Consider the following 17,207-nt stretch of genomic DNA (forward strand, 5'->3'; position numbering starts at 1 on the left):
ATGAAACGCCGCCATGTCAAAAAGTTAGGGGACTCCTGCAAACCTGTAGCTTTTCAAAATGTCTTCCGTAAAATCTTCTGTAAAAAAAAATTCAGATGTTACACATGAAAACCTTTGCGACAAAAACGAATACACAGGAAAATACAGCTTTCGTCATTCATCAAAAAGACTTTGTTAGCGTGAGAATAAAAAGAATAAGGGGAGATTTAAATGTCACATGTCTCCATCCAACTATATTTTAATGTTGTTGCTGGTTTTTTTTTTTTAAATCCAGGCATATACTATATTGCCATATGGCAACAATGAAGAGTAGAGGGTTGCGCTTTTTAAAAAGTACAAAAAAGTTATTTTTTTCTTTTTAAATAATAATAATTTGAGAAAATGTCAAATCTGAGATCTAATTTTTTTCCCTCAATTCCACAAAAAGGAAAAAAAAAAGTTTAATTTGCTTATCCTTTGATATTACACTATTTGTAATAATATAAATTAATTGTTAACAAATAGAAAACCCTTCGGTTAACAAATTGACATTGTGTAATAATTGTCATTTTTAGACAAGAATTTACATCAGTCATTATTACATTATTTATTTCATTTTAAAAACATTTAATAAATTCAATTTGTTAAAAATAAAATGTGGACTGAATCTGCAAGAACACAACGCACATACAAAGCATAAATCATACGACAAAATCAACATATAAATATTTCTGAAGGTTTCGCCATGACGCTCTCTGTCCCTAGGTCTGCACTAAATCTATATCTTACTGTACAATTTTCATTACGTGTGATAATGAAGTAATACTGATGAAACTAAACAAAGTAAATGTCTTCTTGTTCAAAAATGGTTCATTTTGTCCTAGGGGTGTGCAAACTTTTGCATTCAGGTGTAAGTGGTAATACATGCAGTGTGTGTAACCTGTGTGAAGGATTCTGTGTGTGCACAGGCTTTTTAAGTCACCTGTAAGTGACTCCAAACATTTTTTTTTACACTGACTTTTTATCCATGGGCTTCTGTTCTGTGTCGAGATTTTATCCCAAGATCGAAATAGCTCAGTCGACATTGCTCAGTGGACATTCTGAAAAAAAAAAAAACACCAAACAAAAGTATTTGTCATTTAGACCTGAATGGCGCAGTGTGTCTCGGATAAAGATGACGTTCACAATCGCTGTGATAATGAAACTATTGCTCAGAGCTGACTCACACCGAACAACGGCCTTTTTCTTCTGCCGCTGATCCTCAGTACGAGAAAACAGAGATCCGTCCAGATACCAAACAGCGGCTGGAAAATGCTTGTAAAGCTTAGTGGAAGTTCAGTAGTGCTTGTGAGCTGTTTATTCCGTGGCTTTGTACGATGTCCAGTCAGTGCAGTGCAACTTTTATCTTAAAACATTATTGCAACGTCCCACATTATGTGCTGTGATGCTTTGAGGATACAGGTAAGGGATCAATATTTAAATACCTCATATTATTCATATCTCCACGTTGAAATCAGTGAAGCCCTTTTTCCCCTCGTTCACTAGCACAGGTCTTTCAGTCCGAGTGTGCCACACCAGCACCTGCAAAATCACATTAAAACATTTTTACGTAAGCAGTTGGGTCTAACTTGCTTTCGAAAAGTGTGTGAAAAACTGAACGCACTGAAAGCAGGTTTTCACATCTCACAGACAAGATAACACTGACGCAGTAACACTCGAGGGCCAGCTGTATTAGAAGACATCTTTCTATTCAGGTATTTACATGAAAGACATTTTGGGGGGTCATCAGAGGGCAGAGGTAGATAGTGTCACCAACTTGACCCCCTAATAATAGGTTTCTGTATTATTATTATTATTATTATTATTATTATTATTATTAGCAGTAGTACTAATAATAGTACTTATAGAAGCAGTAGTAGTAGTAGTGTATATATATATATATATATATATATATATATATATATATATATATATATATGTATATATATATGTACATATATGTCCTTGTCGTCACTAAACCTTTTTTTCTTGCAGAAAAGCCAGAATTAAAAATACCAGCAGCAAATATTCACTGTTTAATAATTAAAAAAAAAGTCCATCTAACTTTTTGGCTATTGCAGAATGCTGATATTATTTATTCTAACATATGCAAAATCTCCAACCTTCAAACCACAGACAAAATAATTCAACTTGAAAAAGTTCAAAGTATTCAAATCATGCAGAAAAACCACATGCCTAACAACCAGTGACACTTTTTACAACTTTCATTTTGCAAAAATTACAGTACGTGTTTGTGGTGTAGTAGGAGTAGCGGAAGTAGTAACTATCATCTCAGAATTATAGAAGCATTTCACATAATCAATAAAAACATTAATGATGCTAATGAGTTCACCTTTGTACAGTTATCAGCCTTGGGCTCCAGCTCGCTGAGAGTGACCAGCTCCCCCAGCAAACTGCTCTCCTGGTATCCTCCTTTAACTCCGTTCAGCTTAAAATAGGCCTGAGGTTTACTGAGGATGAGCTGGAGGTTGACGGCGAACCCTGCCATGTCGATCGCAAACGGCCGACGGGGGTCGAACACGGTGCTCCAGCCGTACACTTTCCCCAGGGTGTTAATTTTAGGCGACTCGTAACGTAGGCCGCCTACGAAGGCGACGGGCCAGACGGAGACCTTCTGGGTCGAACGCATCTAAAGTATGGTGAAGAAAAAAGACACAGATAATCAGGGGGCTACATGCTAATTTATTTTCCACTGAATAGTAATTAGCAGGATCGCTGATGCAGCTCTAAGGGTGTTTTCACATGTAGTACAATTTAAATGATCCAAACTTAGTTCAGTTAAAGTGAATCAGAAAGGGAACCAGCTGCAAGTGATCTCAGTGCTTTTAGTGTTCACAGTGTAAGTGGACTTAAAAGGGGTAAGGTTCTTTTTTGCTGCTCTTTAGTACTGATGTGGCCCGAGACCCCTTGTTGTTCACAGCACAACCTTCCAGAATTATTGGCACTCTTCATATAAAATTATGTTTTAGATAAAATAAGCAATATAATCAGGAAAAAAATTTACCTTAGTTATTACTCTCTAATCTCATAAGTTATTTTTTAAATCCCAAAAACATGTGCCAAATTTACTGACACCCCTAAAGATTTTAAACAAATTGTCATCCTTAAAAAAAATTTGCTCTCACCCCTGGGGTGTAAATATGAGTTTGCACACCTGTAAAATGGCTTTGTCATTCATTATCATGGGAAAGGCCAAAGCACTTAGGTATAAATGGTTGCCAATAATAGGTTAAAAAAAAAAGGTAATGGATATAAAATAAATCAACAAACAGCGAATACAACATTTAACATCTGGAATGAATGGAAATTTGCAGGAAATTAGGCCTTATGTCTCCACAGTGCTGAGGGTCAGGTGGTTCATTTTTTACTCATTTTCATGAAGGGTGCCAATAATTCTAGAGGTTTTTTTTTACTAGCTACATATATTGCTGATGCCTCCGTCCCATTGTTTGATTTCAATTTAAATTTTAGATATCTGTGTTTCAGCAACTCTGAAAAATAAAGGATATTCATCGTGCTATCTCTTCAAGCTTAGGACGAGAACAAATCTCTGTTCTTCTCACCTCCTCAAACAGCTCCAGGCTGTACGTGTTGTCATCGTCAGCAAAATACACAACCCCCTGATGCCGGGCTCGATTGCCAAGATTTTCTCGGAGCCAGCGCAGCCCGAGGTTCCTCTGCACTGTTCCACGTGGTACACGGCTGCCCCTCGCCTCCCTGCGCATCCGGTGAGTGCGCGGCGTCTCCACATTCAGGTGCGTGTGATTGAGGCTGGAGCTCCTCAGCAGTCTGGAGACGAGTGGCGTCCTGCGTGGAGAATCTTCCACCACGATCCAGTGCAGGTTAGGGACGTGCAGGAGTGTGTTGGTGAGGCGCGTGAGCTCGGCTTTCTGCACGGCTCGGGTGTAGGTGGGTGTGATGACGTGGATAGTGGGCAGCAGGTCGGACCACGGTGGAGGACGCCCATACACACGTTCACGGAGGACGCTGGTGTCTGTGACACATTTTTCTTTGAGGTGATTTCTTCGTACATTGATGACCTCATTCCTACCATCTATGAGAGGAGTAATAATTAAAGCTACCAAAGTGAGAAAAAAGTAGAAAATCAGCCATCATGGGTGTGCTGATTATTAGTTACATGATATACCAGGATATTTAACAAGTAAGTAATAAAACACTAGAGGGTGTGCTGTTACTGGAAAATAATCAACAATGGGTTAATGTTAATGTTACTACTGTTATATTCCAATAACAGCACATCCCAGAATGTTTTATTTCTCTTATACCACAGCTATTTGCCACTGATTACAACGTTTAACTTATTAATCAATGGTGCAGTAGTTTTTATCCATTTATTGTTGTGAAACATTACATTATAGCAGCTATAAACAGTCATTCCCTCACCAGCATGTTGTTTTTTTCCCTTTCTCTTGAAGCTCATACAGCTTGTCATGTTAACAAAAAACCAGAAAAGCGTGAAATGGAGATGAATGTTCAGAGGAATATTCAGAAAAAGAGAAATATCGGAATAAACTAGTGTGTCTCTGATGCTTACTCAGCATACTGTGGTCAAGCAAAAACTCAGGTTTTAATAATATCATGAACTATCGTACAAGATTTGGCAATTACAGATAGTATATTAAAATCATGGTACGGAAGGTCACTGAAGGCAAAAGTAAAATATCAAAGCAATCTGGAGAGAAATGTTTAAGTCTCTATTTACTCTTGTGTGTGACGGGCTGCGGCGTGACAGGACCCTGATGCCACATGCTGATGAGTAAAGTCCATGGCAGCACAATCAGCACTAGCGCAAGGACGTCTCGTCTCCTCGGCATGTCCAAGTCCTGCTCTATGTCATGCCATCAGCTAATGATGAGGGACATACGGTCATCATATGGTCATTCTAGGTGGACAGAGAGAGGGAGAGACAAAACCTTTAGTAATTTCAGTGTGTACTGCATGCAATAATACGTTATAAATACAGTATAACTGCAAGACGCAATCTGTGGGGTCCAAGGAGCCTTTGAGGTCCGCCCAGCGGCCAGTTCTTGTTAGTGCTACATAAGAAATTAACATACTGATTCTGGTTTTATAACAGTAGCTCAGTGGTGACCATGTTTTTAAGTAGCTCAGTCATCATCAAAAATCCACTCACAGACTAACACAATGACGTAGTACACCAAGTTTCAGCTCGATCAGACTTATGGTTCCTGAGAAACACTTCTTTGAAATTAACTTCACTCCCAGTGGATGTCAACACCCCAAGTTTTGCAGACATCCTCAGAATCATGACCAAGTTTCATAAGAATCTATTCAAGCAATCATAAGTTACAGCTGTTTAAGTAAATTAAGCTCCGCCTGTGGCAACCATTTCGTTTAAAAATCTCAACATTTTGGTAATTAATGAGGCATTGACTCTGCTGAGTACCTGGACACCAGTTTTGTAAAGACAGGCCAAAAATCCAAGGACTAGTTTACAAAATTAAGTTTCACATATTAGCATGAAAATTAGCTTTGTTGAAGTTGAAGTGCGGTGCGGTTTGATGAGCGGTGCCACATGGTGCAAAATGGTGCAAATAGCAAATTTTCTCTGCTAAAATGGAATAGCTAGAGATTAAAAAAATCATTTTTTTCCTCTAGTTCCTTTGCTGAGTGAGAATAAATTTGTTCTCAGTAAGCAAAGTAGTCAAAATAAAAATGAATTTTATCTCTAGGACCAACTGTTCATGTGCAACATAGGTTAGAGTATTATTAAAGGGCCAAACACTTATTTTTGTCAACTACAATGGAATAATTGGCAATTTGGACCATTTAGCTCAAAATTGAAGTGGGCAGAGCTAAATAGTCAAAATTGTAATTTAAAAAAATAGTCCAATTTGCTCTCACTAAGCCAAGGAATCAGCAGAAAAAATCATTTTGTCTTTAGGACCAATGGTTCTCGAGCTATTCCATTTTAGTGGAAAAATTTATGTGCTTGGCCCCCTGTTAAATATTCTACTCTATTCTGTACATAACCCATCTGTCAAAGGAATTATTGAAAGAGAAAACAGACTTGAGACACATTTAAAGTGTTATTCAAGTTCAAGACTGAATTTACAGAGCAGTCCAGTGTCCATTTAAGTGAGACCTACTGAATGATAAAACGACAAAAGGAACAACTCACATGTGTTCAGGAGGACATGCTGAACATGCTGTAAGCAGTTGAGCATTTCCATTGTGTCAAGGATCTGTAACACACAACACAAAGGAGTAACAGGGCAGTATAACAGTATAGGAAGTAGCATTGCCAACTCACAGCTCCGGGGTCAATCCTGAGCTCACACTCCAGTCTGTACAAAGTTTTTCATGTTCTCACCATGCCTATTTGGGGTTCCTCTGGGTTTTCCAGTTTCCTCCTACTTCCCAAAAAACATCCCAGTGGGTGGAATTGCGACTCTTAATTGCCCCAGGTATGAATGTGTGTGTGTGTGTGTGTGTGTGTGTGTGCGTGTGTGGTACCCTGTGATGGACAGGCATTGCACCCAGTGTCTGTTCCTGCCTAAGATAGGCTCCAGATCCACTGCAACCCTGACCATTTACTTAAGATGAACACATGAATGAATGAAAATCATTTCTGATAATGACTTCTGTACCTGTATCTATCTAAATAATGTCTAAATTTAAAAAAATCAGTCATACTCACAGACCATGCGCACGTCCTGTCTCTTTCCAGTGCTTGTATGCGTCTGTCAGCTTGAGAGGGACTCCAGCCTGGCACTGAGGCCGGTGCGGGGGCAGACATGTGCAGTGCCAGGGCCTGCGGAGACGAGAAAAATCATCCCTCTGGAAGAATGTCCCCTCTCATCCAAGCAACAAAGGCACCAATTGTGGACGCTGATGGAGACTGGCAAAGTGGAACAAAGAGAAGAAAATACAGCCTAACAGGCTTGAAATCTCCACAGTCAAGTGTTTGAAAATATGAGAGTGCGTTTTTGTCTTTCGCATCACGTGATGGGGAGAGAGCGGGGGCTTCTGGATAAGCGCTGTAACATGAATATTCATGAAGGCTTCAGTGGAGAAGATGTGAAGGACTACATCAGTATACAAACTGCACTTGGGAGCTTTCTCTTTTCATTTTAGCAATGAAGATGTAGGAGGTCCCAAACACACACACACACACACACACACACACACACAGTTACACACAGAGTGCTCACTGTAAATGAAGGTCATATACAAAGTGTCCCAGTAACAACATCTACACCACTTCCAAAACAAAAAGACTACTCTGAAATAAGCTAATTTCAACACAAATGAACATGTACTGTAATCCCAGCTATTTTAGATATAGAATATTTATATATTATTTATTAACACAGAGCAGAGAGGTGCTTGCCTTGTAAAACACTTTTTAATTAATGGACCTTTTAATCAAATAAATAATATTAAGTCAGAGTGGTCTTGTACGACTGCTACTAAGTCCAAATACCATCTCCTGTGCGTGTACACATACTCAGCGACCTTTCAACCAAGTCACAATGTAAGGTTCGATCTGTAATATATAATGAATATATAACTTCAAGACAGAAGAGAAGCACACAGCAAACTTTATACAGAGAATTTCAAACCAGAAGCGTTAGTATCTCTACTACAGGCCTATGTGTTTGGGTTTAAAGAGCAAGATGTTTCTGAGAAAGGAGCCATGTGCTATGAAGACCTGGAATTAATCTCCATCCTTCTCATCTGGCAAGCATTGCAGCACAGCAACAAAGATAAGCTTCAAATGAGCTCAAAGCTAGAAAATTAGTTTCTACAGGATTAAAGGTTTTTCACAAGCTAACCCCAAATCCAGATCCCTCAAATCAGTACCGCCATCTTTGCACCGAATCTTCTTGCCGAGTTCATCTCAACGTCCTGCTCCTCTTTACTTAACTTTGCGTACTACACTAAACTTTTATTACATCTTCTTTCATGAGCGAGCTGAGAGGAAGTAAAACCTTTGTAGGAAAAAGGGGGATTTAATCCTATTCTAAAAACAGCTCAAACTCGAACTATGTTTTCGGAATAAAATGATGACTAATGGCTGTTGCTATGGCAACTGAGGGACCAAATGTGGAAGCAGACAGCTAGGTGACAGACAACTCTCTCTCTCTCTCTCTCTCTCTCTCTTTCTCTCTCCATCTGTCTCCTTCTCTTTCTCGCTCTCTCTCTCTCCCCCTGTCTCTTCTCTCTCTCTCTCTCTCCCTCTCTCCGTCTGTCTCCTTCTCTCTCACTCTCTCTCTACCTCTGTCTCTGTCACTGCTCCTCTCTCTCTCTCTGTCTCTCTCTCTCTCTCTCTGTCTCTCTGCTTATGTAACCGTGACTGATGTGAGAGCTCAGTGGTGGGCTGATATAAAGATTTCTGGCATGTTTACACCCACGTGGTCGTGTCCCAATTCAGCTCAAAGATCCTCAGGCACTAATTGACCATCCAAATCCATTTTCTAAGTCCACAAATCGATTTGCATGTTCATATTTATGAATGAAGCTTACTCTAAATTGTACTGTTTTCCCAAAATGCATTTAATGTTTACAAAAATAAAATATTTAACCAGCTAGGAAATGTGCATGCAGAGAGTCAGATTAGTCAGAGTGCATGTTTAAAAGCCATCACAGCAATAAGACTGTATTGAAAATAGCATTATTTACCTGTGAGGCTCCTCTGAGGTGATTTAGCCCAGTTCTGACTTTCTGCTCGTCCCCATTCGGCTGCTTTAAGATGCAAAACCAGGCCAGTTGACTGCGTCCTTTAAACTGAAGGCACACTGATTAACGTTCCACCCTCAGACACATGGAACAGAGTGCAGGCCTGCAGAACACACTGACACACAGCCATCTTGTAAATCTGCTTTACAATCAGCACACACACTCAGTGAGCATACACACTGCCTCTCTCTCTCTCTCTCTCTCTCTCTCTCTCTCTCGCTCTCTCTCACCTAAAAGCACATCACATTGCCTTTCTCTCATACAGACTCCCACCTACAAGCAAACACACACTCAATCAGTATACACACACTTTCCCATAGACTTGTGCCTCAGCTGCACTGATGCACCATGCCATGGTGAGTGTGTCACAAGAAAAAAGGGGATAACATTAGAAATGCCGAAGTCTGTGTATGTGTGTGACATGGATGCAGACTTGAGACCTATGGAGGTGTGTATCATCCCTGTCCACATATACACTGATCTAATGATTATTTTTCACTTTGTAGACAAATAGAAAAACTATTTTGCGGTCTGATTGCGGTGTACAAAATGATTCTTTTTTTAATGATAATTTTATAAAATTCAAGTGACTCAATCACAATCGCAATCACAAGTGTGTTATTATTTGTGTTATTAGGTGTGTTATTATGTTTAAATGGCTGGTCCTGCAGTCCCATTCACAGGCAGGATGGTGTGTGTAATCTGTAGAGTAGTTATGATCTGTAATGATTTATTCTGTCTTCACCTTTCCCTCACTACAACCTTTCTGCATGACGGAATTCTGCAATCTGAGCCTTGGCTCCAAGGCACTGTTGCCTTGGACTTCCCCTTTAATGCCAAGTTCCCTGTAGAGAAGTGGAACAGGTCTAAAATAAACCCAGCCAACTGGAAATGCATGCAGAGCTCTATTTTAAGTTTAACCCTGCAGTACCATGAATATTTACATGTGTGTGATGTGCAATTGGAATGCAATCACAGTTCAATCTTCCCAAGCTGCTTCACAGCACAATAATCACTCTCACTTTCGTCGTTTTTGCCTTCGTGAAGAAAACAATAGCATGCTGCATGCGCGCGTGATGCACCTTGCCGCAGAGCGATGATTGACAGCTCGGCAGCCAATCAGAGTCCAGCTCAGGGATTTAGGGCGGGAGTTCCTCCGAGAGCAAGCGGTTTTGAGCCGTCAATCCCGAGCAGATGGAGGTACATTTTATTTCACCTTTTTTTTTTTTTTAAGGAAATTAGAACTTAATTTAAACAGGGTTTAAAACATAAACCCTGTTTATGAAACATAAACCTGTGTGTATGAAAATGGTGTGTGTGTACATCCGTTGCGGTTTGCATGTCCTCTAATGATTCACTGAATCAATTCCGATTCTTATGTATAAATATAAAACTCTAATATTTAACCTGCAGTTTTCTGTGGTGTTATCATTGATTTTGCTCGTACATAATTCCGAGAATGAGAATGAAGTCGTCCCTGATAACATGAAGAATAACGTTAATGCCGCTGACTGCCTGACCGATAAATGAATCGACTCTTTTGAACGACTCATTTGCGCGAACCGATTGGGGATTCGATTCGCAATCTCAACTTTGGCAATTATGCTACTTTTTGTTTTTTCATTTTATATATATATATATATATATATATATATATATATATATATATATATATATATATATATATATATACATTTTAACTTTTTTAATTATTATTAATTATTTGAATAATTTAATAGACATTTCCCATTTTCTTCTCATTCACTGGATTCTCAGAGCAGTTTAAACATGTTAGCTTTTAATTATATTCATTATCATATTTTAAATGTTTTTGCCTTAGGCTTGCTTTCTCATTGGCAAGAAATATAACTGCCAATAAGAGAGTTGTATAAACAAACTGACAGTCATGGTGTTATTCTGATTTATTTTAACTTAATGACCTTAAAAATAGTTGATTAAATTAATTTAACTTTTGGACACAATATGTATCATGTATTTATCTGTGGTCTCTTATTTTAAATTGATTGAACACTTTAGGGCAGAGTTTTGTATAACTAATTTGTCATTTTGAACATATTTCTTGAGGCCTGCTTTGAGAGGTGATTCAAATGAATCAAGAAGCAGAGTTTGATTCACTTCAAGAGTTGAAAAGCGAGCTCGAACTCGAACCGTTGACGAGAGTTATGCATGTGCAGATGGTGCCATGTCTGAGAACCAGGAGTATCTACCTCGTTTTTTCTGTGGCTGCAAGGACAGTTTGAAATAATATGATTATCGTTTAACTCAGGACAGCTCAACCAAGACCTCGCATGACTGAGATTTAGGTGTGTTTTTCAACATCTGCAAAGAATGATGCAGAACTGGTTTACTTGATGCTTTGATAACTTTTATTTCTTTGTGGACATCCTGCTTCTTCCAGGTGCTTTGGAGAGAGATGAGCCATCTGTGAAGACCACAAGAAGCTGAAGGAAACTCTGATTCTTCTCCAAACTCCAGGTCTACCTCAGCATTTGGATAGAATCTGTCCCACTTCTCTGTGTGGAGCTGAGATGACTCTTGGCAGACGTACTCACTGAAAGCACTTCTTCTCTTCTTAACGTCTCTGAAGGTTCTGCAGCATTTTTTTTCTCTCAAAACATTCCTCATCTCAGTGGTCGGAATCATGGGGGCTACCGATTACGGCTATTACCGCGCAGTCATTTTCGTATCAATGTTTTTGGGGTACTTGCTGTACTACTTCAACCGGAAGACGTTCTCCTTTTTGATGCCGTCGGTTATGGAGGAGATCGAGCTAGATAAGGAGGAACTTGGTGAGTCTTGATTGCTGTAGTTTATAGCTGTAGAATCCTCCCAAAGTTTGTAAACTGATTTGTCGTAAGATGTGCGGATGATCATTTAGTTCCTCTGTGAATTGAATTTTGTAAATACGTACTGATATCACTGCTTTTTGACAGCACATTTGTTTACTTAAAGATGGCATGAAGTTTACTGAAGAGTAGACACTCGTCTACTCTTTATCTCACTGCATGTTTATAAGATATAGAGTTTTGCAGAAAGTGTGCTTTTGACTGGTTGTTGTTGTTGTTCGTGTGATCTTCAATCCTTATTGAATCATCCCATTCCTCTTTCTCAGGTCTGATCACGAGCAGTCAGACTCTGGCATATGCCATCAGTAAGTTCATCAGCGGAGTGCTGTCGGATCAGATCAGTGCCCGCTGGCTCTTCTCCTCCGGCCTCCTCATCGTCGGGGCCATCAACGTGCTCTTCTCTCAGTCCTCCACCCTCACGGCATTCACCTTGCTCTGGTTTTTGAATGGCCTTGGCCAGGGATTTGGCTGGCCACCATGCGGCAAAGTGCTGCGCAAGGTGAGGGGCTTACTAAGTGCACGTGCTGAACTGCCAGACCTTGGCCAAGGTGTTATATCACAGCTCATGTTTCGAGACATTTAACCATAATTAGACCTTATCCTTGGACATTTGCCATTACAGTAGGTCAGCGTGCACCTGTTATTCAGAGTCCACAGCACTACAGCTTTAGTTGTAGTTTAGAACATGTGCAGATCAGGTGTCACATATGTATGCAGTCAGAACTTTTACATTTTTTTTAATTGTAAAGAATTTTGCATATAGATTATATAGATCCCCCCTTCAGTATTATGGGCTATTTTGTGTAGATTCATGATATATATATATGTATAAGTTCAAGGGGACAAATACTTATGCAAAGGGCATGTGTATATATGGGTATAGGTAAAGGGAATGTGTCTTATGTATGCAAGGGTTGAGTATAAATAGGCTTTCAGAATGTCTTATGTTACAAAGAATGGTATTCACACACACACACACACACACACACACACACACACACACACATACATACATACACACAGAAATGTGGGCACCCATATCAAGATCTCCACAGAGGTTTTGGTTTCTTAGTGCTTTAGTAGTAACCTTGTCTGGATTTCACTACAGCAAGAAATAAATGTACATAAAAATGTTCAAAATACTTACACCAGTATTAATGGTGACTGTAAAATTCTCCCCCGTACCCCCCCGCAGTGGTTCGAGCCGTCTCAGTTTGGCACGTGGTGGGCCGTTCTGTGCTGCAGCATGAACCTGGCTGGGAGTTTGGGTCCCATCATCACCACGCTGCTGGCTCTGTTCTACAGCTGGAGGAGCATCATCTGCATCTCCGGTGTGATCTGCATGGCCTTCGCTTTCATCTGCCTGCTGCTGGTGAAGAACGAGCCCAAAGACGTCGGCTTGGCCAGCATCCAGCCTGGCACCAAGAAGGGCAAAGGCAAAAAAGGAAGTAAGGGCTTGATAGTAATGTTCTCCTCTACAGCCAACATTCTCACACATTACCTTTCCTTTTCCCAACCTCCTGCATGATGCCATCCAGCTATTTATAAATAATCATTTCATTCTGTGAGCAAGACTACTTTACTATACAACTATATCCATGTAATAAATTAATTATTTTTTTATTAAGTCACTTTTTTATTTTATTATTTTTATTATTTTTAAAAACTCACTGAACTGCAGTTCAGAACAGAGTTTTTATTTTTAAAATAATAATTTTTATTATTATTTTATTATTTTATATTATTTTAGTAAGTTGTGTTTACGTATTTATTTTTTTATTACTTAAAAAATGTTTTATTATATAAAAAAAGCCATCGAAATGAAGTCTAAAATTTCTCTTTTTTCAAGGTTGGCAAGTATATAGTATAATAATATGATAATTTAAGTAACCAGAATTATTTGAAAAAATCAAAAATAAACCTTTTAGTAGTACATACCTTACTTTCTGAAACAGGTTGCAGTGCTTGAAGCATTTGCGTAGCAGAACAGATGCTTTTTATTCATTTATCAGATGGCAAAGAAAATGCATATTTGCTGTTCTGTCCATCATTCAGAAAAAAATTTAAAATCCTTGAAAAAAAATGGAAAAAAGTCCTTGAAAAATGGCAGATAAAAATGACTTTTCGACTGTTTTAATCCTAGAAAGTTATAGCCATAGTGGCAGTGTTCTGATACTCTGATTTATCTGAAATATAGACTCATTGATTCATAATACTTCCTGTACTGCAACCTTTTCAACTTTGCCACAACACAACATAAACGCAATAAACAATAGACTAAAATGTATTGCTTTCAAAAATCCTCGTTACCGTACAGTGTTACCGTGAAGTGAGAAACGCTCACAAAGGGGTAAAATTCTTTATTAGTTCAATCTAATTCACTCGAAAAAGCAAGCATTAAGTAAATAGTATAGATCTTAATTGCAGTTCTTGCAGTTCTGAAATAAACATTCATAGCCTTTATAAAAATCATTGGCCTAAGACTGTTGAGCCTGTACTGCATGTACGTATGTTTTCAATGATTGTAGCATCTGTATAAAACAGCATAAACGTTTGCTTCTTGTCTTAACCCTCTCTCGGTCTTTCCTCTCTCTGAAGCCCCGAATGATGAGAGCACTTTGAAAGAGTTCCTGTTCTCTCCATACCTGTGGGTTTTGTCCTTCGGTTACCTGGTGGTGTTCGGGGTGAAGATCGCATGCACCGACTGGGGGCAGCTGTTTCTCATGCAGGAGAAAGGCCAGTCGGTCATGATGGGTATGACTGCAGCACCTTAGACCAAACTTTTAGCCCTGAAAAAGAAATTTCTACAGTCAGCTTTAAATTATTTTACAGACATAATCCAACATAATTGGATAATATTGTACAATTTAACTTCAATCATAAGTTAACTTTTAATTTTCATTATAAACAGATGGACCTTAAACTGTGGAAATTGATTAGCTATAATCAGATATATAGTCATGCCATTGCTTCTATTTCATAGGCAGTTCCTACATGAGTGCCCTGGAGGTTGGCGGTTTCGCTGGCAGCATCGCAGCAGGGTTCATCTCTGACAGAGCCGTTGCCCGGGTGTGTGTGTAAATTTTCTTTGTACTGGAGGCCTATCGGTAATGGCTTAACAGCACAAATTAATCAAAACCTGTCGTTGTGGTTTAAACAGCAAGGACTGGGTACACATGGCAACCCTCGGCATACACTCCTCTTAACCATGATGGCGGGCATGGCCGTGTCCATGTATCTCTTCCGAGTCACCATCAGTCCAGATGTGTCTGAAGTATGCAGTCTGTATTGCATGTTATTTCATTTTGTATTGAATACCTTTCAGAACATTTAAAGTGACTTGAAAAGCTTCTTGTTTCTCATTTGCATATGTCATTACTAGTATGAATGAAGCATTCTCTTAATCTCTGTCTGTGACCTTGAACTGTACTTTTCTTCCAAAAACAAATGGTAATAAATATTCAACTAGTATAGATGTAGCACTTGTGTATGTTTATGACTTATGTGTATCTCTGTGTGATGTTTGTTAATTAATCACATATTTCCTGATCGGTTACTTTAGGAAGCTCCACTCTGGGTTATTATTCTCCATCCAGTCTCAGTCCTCACCGGGTTGTCTGAGAAGGAGGTACAGATGCCTTAATCATATTTAATCATATTTATTTAGCCTATATGTCTTTCATATTCTTCACTAGGACTGACACGGAAACCACGCCTCCTTCACTGGGACTGACACACAGAAACCACGCCTCCTCGACTGGGACTGACACACGGAAACCACGCCTCCTTCACTGGGACTGACACACGGAAACCACGCCTCCTTCACTGGGACTGACACACGGAAACCACGCTTCCTTCATCGGGACTGACATGCAGAAACCACGCCTCCTTCACTGGGACTGACACACAGAGGCCACGCCTCCTTCACTGGGACTGACACACAGAAACCACGCCTCCTTCATATGGACTGACACACAGGAGAACTGACAGCCATAGAAGCCACACCTCTTTTTAAAGAGCTGTTATTTTAAATAAGAGTAAATTCCTGTCTTTCCTTCCACCTAGCTCTGGATATTAACTCTCGGTGCTGCTTTTGGATTCTCGTCATACGGCCCGATCGCACTGTTTGGGGTGATCGCTAGTGAGAGCGCTCCCTCAAACTTCTGCGGGACATCACATGCCATCGTAGCGCTTATGGCAAACGGTACGTCTTATGCCCAAATGACCTACTTCTTTAGATATTTTAGAAATATAGTCTTAAGATTTACATTTAAAATACTCATTACAGCAACATGACATCAGATCAGTTAATAGCAAAATAAACAGTATGGATGTCAGGTGTGTGTGCAGGTAGGAGTGGAGGTAAGACTACCACTAACATGACCATTTAGTGTCAAATTTACAAACAGTGGCCAATTTTATCACTTTTTATTTCATCTTACAAATCTGCATGAAAAACATCACGTCTACATCAAAAATGACCTGAATGTCATCTTTGTAATTTGAATATCTCTTTAGTTTTGTCTGACTAGTATACTTGCTCTGAAGTGTTCCATAAATGCTTTTGCTGTTTGTGTGTGTGTGTGTGTGTGTATCAGTCGGTGCATTTCTTGCCGGCCTGCCATTCAGCACTATTGCCAAGCGCTACAGCTGGGACACAGCCTTCTGGGTAGCGGAGGTGACCTGCGCCCTCACCACCGTTTGGTTCTTCATGCTGCGCAACATGCGCACGAAAATGGGACGAGTGGACGAAAAGAAAGACTGACCAACACACACCGAACACAGCGCACTACTCAAACCCTGCCAGTGTGAAATTACTGAGCTATATCAGCATCAGAGTGTCATCTCTGCTCAGAAAAACACTCTTCATTTAATATAGGTGTAGTGTTAGTTATAAGTGCACCTGAGTGAGGTAGTTCTACACTAGCAACTGGAACGTTCTGGGTTCACGGCCACAGAGACACATTTGAAATGCATAATCCTGAGTGGCTCAGCTTTGTACTCTGTGGATTGGATTTTGCTTCACTTTGGATAAGAGGTTGTGCTGAATAAATAACCATACACTGAATTACATGACTTTACTACACTGTGTACTGAGTGTGTGTGTGTACGCGTGTGTGTGAAAGACAGTGAGCATGTCCAAAACCACGAGCGAGCTAAAAAACTCTTTTCGCCATTAATCGACGAGATAAAAATAAAAGCTCACGTGCATTTTGCCCCATGTTCCCTGAGCAGGTCTCACTGAATCTCTCCTGCTTTATAGGTGTTAAGAGTTTCTTCCATTAGGAGTCTTACTATAAATCGGGAAAGCATGCAAATGACTGACCTTACATGGTTGATATTATCTATCCATCTATCCATCTATCTATCTATCTCTCTCTCTCTCTCTCTCTCTCTCTATATATATATATATATATATAGAGAGAGAGAGAGAGAGAGAGAGAGATAGATAGATAGATATGTATGTATATGTATATATATATATATATATATATGTATATATATATATATATATATATATATATATATATATATATATATATATATATATAATAAGGTAGAAGTTGATTGAAGAAG

General features: G+C 39.3%; 2 protein-coding genes across 8 annotated transcripts; one reads left to right on the top strand and one right to left on the bottom strand.

Annotated features, from left to right (window-relative positions):
- Window positions 1-571: 571 nt before the first annotated feature.
- b3gat1b (beta-1,3-glucuronyltransferase 1 (glucuronosyltransferase P) b) lies at window positions 572-12,908 on the bottom strand. 6 transcript variants are annotated; one of them, XR_004579822.2, is made up of 8 exons: window positions 8,707-9,741; window positions 6,722-6,922; window positions 6,203-6,266; window positions 4,763-4,942; window positions 3,603-4,117; window positions 2,372-2,668; window positions 1,206-1,560; window positions 572-1,079 (listed from the first exon to the last, which is right to left on the bottom strand). XR_004579822.2 is itself a non-coding variant. In XM_034312660.2 (8 exons), the coding sequence occupies exons 5-8, from the start codon at window positions 4,872-4,874 to the stop codon at window positions 1,474-1,476; spliced, it is 1,011 nt and encodes a 336-aa protein (XP_034168551.1). In that variant the 5' UTR covers window positions 4,875-4,942; window positions 6,203-6,266; window positions 6,722-6,922; window positions 8,707-8,811; window positions 12,778-12,908; the 3' UTR covers window positions 572-1,473. The 6 variants fall into 6 exon arrangements, 5 of the variants coding, with proteins under 5 accessions (XP_034168551.1, XP_034168550.1, XP_034168552.1 ...); XM_034312660.2 differs by adding an exon at window positions 12,778-12,908 and having other exon boundaries at window positions 572-1,560; window positions 8,707-8,811; XM_034312659.2 differs by adding an exon at window positions 12,778-12,905 and having other exon boundaries at window positions 572-1,560; window positions 8,707-8,878.
- slc37a4b (solute carrier family 37 member 4b) lies at window positions 9,827-16,711 on the top strand. Of its 2 annotated transcripts, none has more exons than XM_026943763.3 (10): window positions 9,827-9,963; window positions 11,183-11,573; window positions 11,897-12,129; window positions 12,826-13,078; window positions 14,229-14,384; window positions 14,614-14,699; window positions 14,791-14,904; window positions 15,193-15,258; window positions 15,696-15,834; window positions 16,229-16,711. In XM_026943763.3, the coding sequence occupies exons 2-10, from the start codon at window positions 11,426-11,428 to the stop codon at window positions 16,393-16,395; spliced, it is 1,362 nt and encodes a 453-aa protein (XP_026799564.2). In that variant the 5' UTR covers window positions 9,827-9,963; window positions 11,183-11,425; the 3' UTR covers window positions 16,396-16,711. The 2 variants fall into 2 exon arrangements, with proteins under 2 accessions (XP_026799564.2, XP_053097056.1); XM_053241081.1 differs by lacking the exon at window positions 9,827-9,963 and adding an exon at window positions 10,879-11,087.
- The last annotated feature ends 496 nt before the right edge of the window (window positions 16,712-17,207 follow it).

Source organism: Pangasianodon hypophthalmus, chromosome 17 (genome assembly GCF_027358585.1).
Source record: "Pangasianodon hypophthalmus isolate fPanHyp1 chromosome 17, fPanHyp1.pri, whole genome shotgun sequence".
Taxonomy (NCBI): Eukaryota; Metazoa; Chordata; class Actinopteri; order Siluriformes; family Pangasiidae; genus Pangasianodon; species Pangasianodon hypophthalmus.